The sequence below is a fragment of the Stylophora pistillata genome, chromosome 10 (assembly GCF_964205215.1).
Source record: "Stylophora pistillata chromosome 10, jaStyPist1.2, whole genome shotgun sequence".
NCBI lineage: Eukaryota > Metazoa > Cnidaria > Anthozoa > Scleractinia > Pocilloporidae > Stylophora > Stylophora pistillata.
Genome location: NC_142528.1, coordinates 6,106,064 through 6,114,634, shown reverse-complemented (window position 1 = coordinate 6,114,634; position 8,571 = coordinate 6,106,064). Strand labels below are relative to the sequence as shown.

Here is an 8,571-nt window from a genome sequence, read left to right as displayed (position 1 = left end):
TGAATATTTATCGACAAAGAAATTCAGTAAACTAAGTAGAGAAACGTATGATAAATGATTTGCGTACTTGAGCAGCTTTAAAGGAATCAAAATAAGGGGGAAAGACTGACTAATCCCGACATACAAACCACCATCTTCAAGAGAAACACTTCCCACCATCCCTTTCTGTTTTGGGCTATTCTCAAACGTGACAGATGCTGGCGTGACACAAAAGGGACTACAAAGAAAGAATCAGCAATCACTCAAATTTCCTGTTGCTTGTACTTCTCAGGAAACAATGATTCATCAACGAAAGAAAAACAACAAAAACAAAAACAGAAAAATAAATAAATAAAATATGGAGTTTTATCAGCGGCTTTAGCCGATTAAGGCAATCCTGTGCATGGTGTAACGAGTTTGCATATCCTGGAGAGCACGATGGGAAACAATGTTTGTCAACATGGCGGAAATCGAGCCTAGATGGTCTACCATTTCGATCGACGCAAGTCACCGACAGACTTTGAGAAGCATGAGGGTTTCGTAAGCTCACACGAATTATTTAGTCCATGGAATTTTACGTGGAGTACCACAGCTCCGAAGGAAACAGCGAAATTGGCAGAACGAAACTATCTGTTCCTGATTTAAATACCACAACCATTAAAGATGTGAAATATATGTTGCAAGGGCGTATTCAGGTGCCGGTTTGCGACCAGCAATTGTTCTATCAAGAAAGAGCGCTCACAGTCGATCAAATGAGTCTCGGCCGACTGTATTTTCGGGAAGGTGATACTTTAAATCTGCAATTTACTGCTGCTGCAGATATACAAGGAATGACTGAACTTCTGAATGTGTTAAAGAAATGTGCGAGAGAAATTGAGGCAAAGCTGGAAAACAAGCTTCCTGATATCAATGAAGATTCTGAAGGCGTGTGGCGGTTTTATGACCGGCTTCTGTACGCTTTGGAGGGACTTGCTTCGTTTTTCTTTCCATGGAAATGTTTACGATCCGTTGCTCAAAGACATTTCTTCGTTCAGGAGGAAGGATTTGACGCATTCTTGAAAGTTTTTAAACTTTCCAGGCAGCTCTACTTGACTGAGCAACAAGAGAGTGACCTAAATTTGTGAGTAGCTACAAATCGGGCAAGAGTACCATATAACCCCATATATTAATTATGTATTCAGATTAGTAGACTTTGTTTTTAAAATTTTGTCGTGAAAGACAACGAAGTGGAATGCATAATTAATGTATGGGGTTATATGGTACACTTTCCACAAATCATCCAAAGCCCCAATTGGGGCAATTGAGAATAGACGGGCTTGTCACTGGCGAGGAGAAGTGCCGGGGCTTGCATGCTTATAGGATTTACTCAGGAACATTGCAGGGGGGGGGGGGGGGTAACTTTTTAACAGTATAGTGAAAGTGATAACAGAACAACTACTTGCAGCATTTAATGCTGAATTGCGAGTTGTTTTACAACACTGTGTGGGGGACTTTACCAGACTGCTAGTAGCAGTTTACAATCAATAAAGGTGAATCTAACAGATGTCCCCTCCCCCCAATTCCCAGTAAACAGGCCAGACCACATCACAGTAATCTCTTGAAGTGGATTCTTTAATGTTCCCTGCCTAACCAAATTAACTAATTAATAGATGCAGGAGACAGGACCGACGGTTTATTCATCCTTATCCGAGAAGACTAGAATGTCTAACCATTTCTTGATGTTATAGAAAGGTAGCACATTCTCCTTAGTTATTTTAAGACCTTGACTGTTGGTCTGGCTGGGGCTTGAACCCTCAACCTCCCACACAACAGTCATGGCAATACTGGCCATAACGGGTATGGTTTTTTGGCACTTTTTTCTGGACAAGGACTATCACTATATGACTTTTTATGCTAAACAGGATCTGAACCCACATGGAACAAAGCCTTGTTTCAGAATTGTTTCCTAGATTCGTAAAATTTGTGGCTTAAAACGAAGTAAATTTTTCAAAATTGATGCTATAAAAACCTTTGCAAGAAAACATGACAAATCCTATTTCATCTTCAAGCTAAATAGAGTGAGTCAGTGTTCCAAGTTTAACAGGAAAGGTCAAATAAAAAATCTGAGTTCTTACTGCTCCTAATTGTAACGTTGTATTCAATGGATAGACAAGAGTTTGTGTCTGTGAGAGCACTCCTTTATTCAAGCATCTGCTCGGTTACACACGTGTGTTGACTGCTGGTAAATACTGTTGTATTACAATGGCTAATGTATTGAAATCACATGGATATAACGTCACATCCCCCTTCCTCAGATAGAGAGAGCGGGTAATTAATAATTTTCTATAATCAATGTTTCAACGAACAGGAACATGGTGATATATGAGATAAAAAAGTATGGTTTGCAGTTTGTCTGCATGACAGTTAATGATTAGGTTGCATAGTCCTTCAAATAGGAGGGTGGCTTGCTGACTCGTCTTGACCTTGTCTGATAGTGTCCCTGGTGCACTTCAGGTACCTCCGGTAAGGGCATGGTGGGTGCTTTCTGGTTGTCAGTGAGTGTGGCTGGTTCAGTGAGACTGGGTTTGTCTCTCAAATTATGTCCTGATGCTGGGATGCTATCGCTTGTGGGGGTTAGTGGTTCACTTGCGGGTTCTCTCACGTAGACAAGGTGTCTCCTGTTGCGACAGTGCTGTCTTCCTTCTTCTGTGCGGACTTTGTAGCTGCATATGTCAGATTTGTGTTGGACTTTTGCTTTGACCCAGGGCTTATGGACGTTAGCTGGCTGAAGAGGTTTGATGCGTACGGTGTCGCCCACCTGCCGTTCTGGTAGCTCCTTCGTTCCTAAGTTGAAGTAGAAGTCTTGCTTTGCTTTGCGACCCTGCAGTTTTTCTAAGGTGTCTCTAGGGACTTCTGGCGTCAGCAGCGAGGTTGCAGTAGGTAGTCGGGTTCGGGTCCTCCGACTGAAGAGTCTTTGTGCAAGAGAGCTGTCCATTCCTTCAGTGGGTGTGTTTCGCTAGTCGAGCAGGGCAAGATATGGGTCACTATGGGACTCTATGGCCTTAATCATGATTGACTTTGCTGTCTTGACTGCGTTTTTGACTTTCCTGTTGGACTGAGCAAAACTGGGTGAGCTTGTGTTGTGGACAAAGCCATAGTATTTGGCGAAGTCGGCAAAAGCTGTAGAGTTAAAGGGTGGGCCATTATCGGATATCAGGGTAGTTGGCAGGCCGTGGCGGGCAAAGTGTTGTTTGAGTTTGAGGATGACTTCTTTAGCTGTCTTGTTCAGTCTTGTGTGATCCACTTTAAAGAAGTTTGAGTAGTCGTCAACTGTGATGAGGTAGGATAGCTGGTCAGTTTGAAAGAGGTCGCAGCCGACTTTTGCCCATGGCACTTCTAGGACATCGTGTGATATCAGCGGCTCTTTTCGTTGATCCCGAGGATGGTTGTGGCATACTTCACATCTGGATATGAAGTCTGTAAATTCCTGATTCATACCTGGCCAATAGACAAGTTCTCGGGCCCGATGCAGAGAGCCTTATGCCTATGTGTCCTGCGTGGAGTCTCTCTTTAACAAATAGTCTAGCACTAGAAGGGATTACCAGTCTTTCGCCTTTGAATATCAGGCCGTCGTGAATTGAAAGTTCGTCTCTGAAGGAGAAGTAGGTAGCAAGGCTGTGGGGTACTGCTGCCTTGTTGTCTGACCATCCTTGTCTGATGGCTGTCTTCAATGAATTCATGTCATGGTCTTCATCAGTTGTCTTTCTTATCCAGGCTATGATTTCGTCTGAGGCAGATTGGAATTGTAAAGCATTGACACTCTCGATATCAACCTCGACCTCACTTTTTCTGTCATCTAGCTTGAGTATGTCTTCGTCAGAGACATCCTCTTGGGGTGTGGTTGGTAAGTAGGCTCTACTGAGTGTGTTGGCCATGTACATCTGTGAACCCTTCTTATATGTAACTTCTAAGTCGTACCTCTGAAGCCTCATCATCATTCTTTGGAGGCATTTTGGAGCGCTAAGTATACTCTTCTTGAGTATAGATTCGAGAGGCTTGTGATCAGTCTCTACCTTTGTCTTTCGCCATATATGTATTGGTCAAACTGTTGTGTTCCAAAGACAATGGCCAGCATTTCCTTTTCTATCTGTGCGTAGTGTTGTTCTGCTGTGGTAAGGGATCTGGAAGCATAGGCGACGGGCTGCCCCTTTTGGAGCAGGCATACCCCAAGTCCCCTTGCATTGGTTACACACGTGTGTTGACTGTGGGTAAATACTGTCGTATTACAATGGCTAATGTATTGAAATCACGTGGATATAACGCCACACTAATGATTGGTAGAAATATCCTTGAATTTGGATTCTTGGTCAGTCTTTGGAGAGGAGAGAGTTGATGAGGGATAAAGAGTGAGAGATACCCAAGGCTGTGCTCTAAGAAAAATTGAATGGAGCCCAGTACTTTGAAACTGTGAAATCCAGGGTGCCCAGCATATGCTTTGTATGAAAAAAACTAAAATTCCTGAGTCGGTTAAGAGCAAAAGTAAGGCACCAGGGGCCACCGGGCGCTGCTAGACCACAGCCTTGGATACCAGAGTGGGGTTGGGGGGTGGGTAAGGGTGAGGGGTGGAATAATTTGGGATTATCCATTGATGGTTTGCAAAGGTATTTTGGAACATTAAGTTACACATCAATACTCTATTAAATTACTTTTTAAATTATGATAGTCAGTCTTTTTGTTTACCCACAGAAATGCAAATTTGCGAGAAGCAACCACAATTCGAAATCATCTCAAACTCCACTTCAATCAAGGACAACTTGTTCTCCAGTTGTGTTGTCTCAGTTTTTTGTGGAATTTTGGTGAGACGCCTCAAGATCGCAAGTTTCTTTTGTCAAAGGATGTCTTTCCCTTAACTGTTGATGCCCTTTTACTTCAACCTAGTCCCCTGGAGAAAACTGGCCATATTGACATGGCCAGCTTGGTGGTTGGTGTAAATGAGAGTGCAGTTGGATGCTTTGGAGGGTGAGTCACATTTCTCAACACTCTCTTGACCCTTTCACTCCCAAGATCTTCCTAGCAATTCTCCTTACTGTCTGCTTTACAATTCTCATGATGCAAGTTTGGAGAATTTGGTATTGGATCAATTAATAATCCTCCCAAGTGGTATTTTTCTTTATTCTCATCACCTGTTTGCTTGATATTATATTGATATTGTAAGGAGCAAAATCTGTCTTGGTCACTCTTGGGACTATAAGGGTTAAGTACCACTGTGGCTTTCAACTGATAGTGTGTCCCTTTTTGTGACAGTCTGTCCACCTATTTTTGCTTTAATATTTTGGAAATTCTGTTTAAATACAGGCATACATTCAAGTAATCTAATGCACTGTGATATAATCTTCATGAGTAAATATTGTAGTTGACATGTCATCTTATACTTGGCTCCTTATTGGTTTGTATATGATGCAGATGTACAGTGATTTACATGGATTTGCATGTTATTATTGTTTAGCATGCCACCATTAGAACCACCTCATGATCAAACACTGATGAATCCTTATGTATCATAATGATTCTGAATTTTAATCCTTTTTGTAGATTGGTAGAATGCAATTCTAACATCCAAGAGGAGGTGTCTAATATGCCAGCTGTGATCAACAAGCTACTTTTTATGATAGACAGATGTCAATCCGAGCCTGCAGGATATTCACTGTTTTCAAGCCAGGTTGCCTCCAATTCACTGTTTTACTGCACATTCAATGTTAAATCTGCCCAGTCTTTGGTTAATTGTGGAGCAGTGGAAAAAGTGCTTCTTATTACAAAGGCACTTCTTGATGATAAGGATGGCAATACACCTTTAAGGTTGGAGATTGTAACAAAGTAGTGCTGACGGTTACCTTATTTATTTACATACTTTAATTTACAGCTGAAAATGAATTCTACCATAAAATAATGTGTATGACTATTTTTTTGGCCGCTAGTATATCAGTGACCATTTCTTCCAAATTGACATTATAGTACTAGTATAAAAATTATATATCCTCGATGGTTTGTTTAGTAAGAGTGATATTGTGGTTGCTCTTCAGGAGTGGCCAGGGAGTTGCAGGTTTAACCTGTGATGGCTTAAAGTATGAAAACTCCTTCACATATATGAAATAGCTTTGGCAGGGTGGGCCAGTTGCACTATCTTCAGTTTTTGCATACTTTAAGAGCTAAAGGTGATCATTCCTACTCATTGACTAACAAGGTTATTTTTCTGTGAACCAGGTATTACTGTTGTCTGTTCTTGGCAAGAATTCGATCAGCTCCTCTAGTCAAGCTCGATATGGAAACTTGTATGGCTATAGATGAACTTATCAACCTGTTCCTAGACAGACATGTTCCAAATGAAATCTCAAAATGGGAGGAGGAAATGTCTTTTGTGTGGATGACAATGGTGCCACTAGTTCATTTGGCTTTTGCTGGAGGGAAGGAATATAACAGTGATAGTGAAATTGATTGCGATAGCCATGGAAATGAAATTAATTTAATGAAATGCGATTCCTCATCGCATAATGGAGAAGCCTGTTTTAGTGAGAAAAAGCTTTCGCCACCCGAAGGGATGGAAATAGCTGAAGCTGACACTGTTAAAGTGAATGATTCCCAAAGTAGCTTCAAATCTCTTAAAACTGTAACCCCTGAAGATCAGCTTGTGGTGCAAACTGTCATCTCATTTGCTTCAAGCACAGCACATAATGCACCAAGAACTAATCAAGATAAAAATGTGCTGTCTGAAAATCCCTCTAAAGTAGAGAGGAGAAAAGACAAAATTTCTCAGCCAGGATCTTCATCAACACAAAAACTTGGAATCTTTTCCCTGGTGCACATGTTATCAATTGAGGAGAATCAACAGTTGGCGCTTTTAGAGAATCTCCCTCCCTTTTTGGTGTGTTTGTCTTGGCATCTACCATGCGATGGGAAGGAAAAGCTAAGGAAAGTTCTTGCAAACAATGTTCACACGCCTCCTTCTTTGAAAGTTGTTGCTAAATCTGTGCTTGCTTTGGTGAAAGGTTTAGACATGGTCTTCAATTTGTAGACTGTTAAGTAGCCAACTGACAGGCAGACAGTGAGTTGTAAGGAAACAGCAGAAAATTAAAAGGAAGTGTAGCTGTTGTTAAAAGTCTTAAAACAATCTCCCGTCTGTCCCCATCGGAGCATTATCATATAATAGTATCCAGTGCGCTTTTTTATTTAAATTACCGAAGTAATCACAATAGCCAATTATACTATAAGGAAATTAATACCATGAGCCAATGAGGATTTTTAGAACCGAAACAATTTTAACTACGTCAAGTGTCGACAAACGCATTAGTGTCTAAGTCAACGAGAGTTTAGAAAACCAATCACAGAGAGAAGTAAAGCAAAACCGATGTAGTCATTTTCTAAACTTAATTTTATATTTGAATTCTTGAGCTAGAATTCTCTTTTGATAATATTCTTGGTTAAAGGCACGGAAGTCGTGACGTAAATGAGCGCAAAAGTGAGAAAGCACTCTCTGTAAGAAGGCACTTCTCTCTGAGAAGAAAGCGCACGAGAAATCAGTCGAGAAACCTGTGCTTTACACTTTATTGTTACTACACAGGGTAATGTAAGCAATTTATTAATATGTAATATTATATTAATCACACTCAAATGTTAAGTACGTTTGAAAGAAATAATATAATTCGGGAGGACCCGAATTCTCTTCAGCGATTCACCACAGAGTTCCCCGAGACTTGGTCAAGAAGTCATTATGATTGTGAGTGAAACTTTCCTTCTGGTAGCATGCCTTTCCATCGCAAGCTAGTTTAATTTTGTAAATCTTCGTATTTTTCTTTCAACAATAATCGAGTTTGCGTAGAGCGTGATTTGTATTAGTATTTAAGTCGGTTAGCTTGTCAGTTGATTATGGCTGTTATGAGTCAATTTCAAACTTGATTTTTCGATTATGTGTCTGTTACGTTTTCCCCTTCATTAGTACCGTTTTTGATCGTGTCGCTTTCATTTTGGAAAATCTGGCTCATATCGTACTTTTTTAGTATTCATCCTGATTACTAGACAGCGAGCGCGAACCCTGGCCGTGGAGGCCGTTTGCCTAGAAAATGTAGCGTCGAATTCAGGTTCGAATGAGTGGCTGGCCCACCTCCACCCGCCCAGCACTCTAGGGAACCGTTCCTCCGTTTCCTGTAATCAAATTTTAATGTCTTTGCGTGGGGCATGGTTGCCCATATTGCCCGAGCCAGAGGCTCATATAATCGCAAGACAACACCCACCCATCCCACCCCAGGGGAGGACATCCATCACACAGCTGTAATCTCGTGCGTGGGAAATTAACGTCTCCTACCCCTAACCCTGCAGGAGACGGGCCCTCCATTTATTCGTCCCTATCCAAGAAGACTAGAATATCTAAACCATTTCTTGATGTTATAGAAAGGCAGCATATTCTTCTCAATTATTTTAAGACCTTGAGTGTTGGTCCGGCCGGGGCTCGAACCCTCGACCTCCCGCACATCAGTCCAGCGCTCTATCAATTGAGCTAACCGGGAGGCGTACATTTTTAAGAGCAATTAGTAGATCGCCGAAGGCCGACACTAGATCAAA

The 8,571-nt window shown here is 41.4% G+C and overlaps 1 protein-coding gene across 1 annotated transcript; it reads left to right on the top strand.

Moving 5' to 3' along the window:
- The first annotated feature begins 206 nt into the window (after positions 1 to 206).
- LOC111337879 (uncharacterized) lies at positions 207 to 7,919 on the top strand. Its single transcript, XM_022944255.2, has 4 exons — positions 207 to 1,099; positions 4,705 to 4,977; positions 5,551 to 5,814; positions 6,220 to 7,919. The coding sequence occupies exons 1-4, from the start codon at positions 546 to 548 to the stop codon at positions 7,025 to 7,027; spliced, it is 1,899 nt and encodes a 632-aa protein (XP_022799990.1). The 5' UTR covers positions 207 to 545; the 3' UTR covers positions 7,028 to 7,919.
- Positions 7,920 to 8,571: the final 652 nt, after the last annotated feature.

What these genes read in the sequence shown, in the direction of transcription:
- LOC111337879 (XM_022944255.2), top strand. Translation starts at nt 546, where the DNA reads ATGGAATTTTACGTGGAGTACCACAGCTCCGAAGGAAACAGCGAAATT. An exon ending in GCAGTTGGATGCTTTGGAGG is followed by an intron (nt 4,978 to 5,550) that starts GTGAGTCACATT and finishes TCCTTTTTGTAG; the next exon opens with ATTGGTAGAATGCAATTCTA. An exon ending in GATGGCAATACACCTTTAAG is followed by an intron (nt 5,815 to 6,219) that starts GTTGGAGATTGT and finishes TCTGTGAACCAG; the next exon opens with GTATTACTGTTGTCTGTTCT.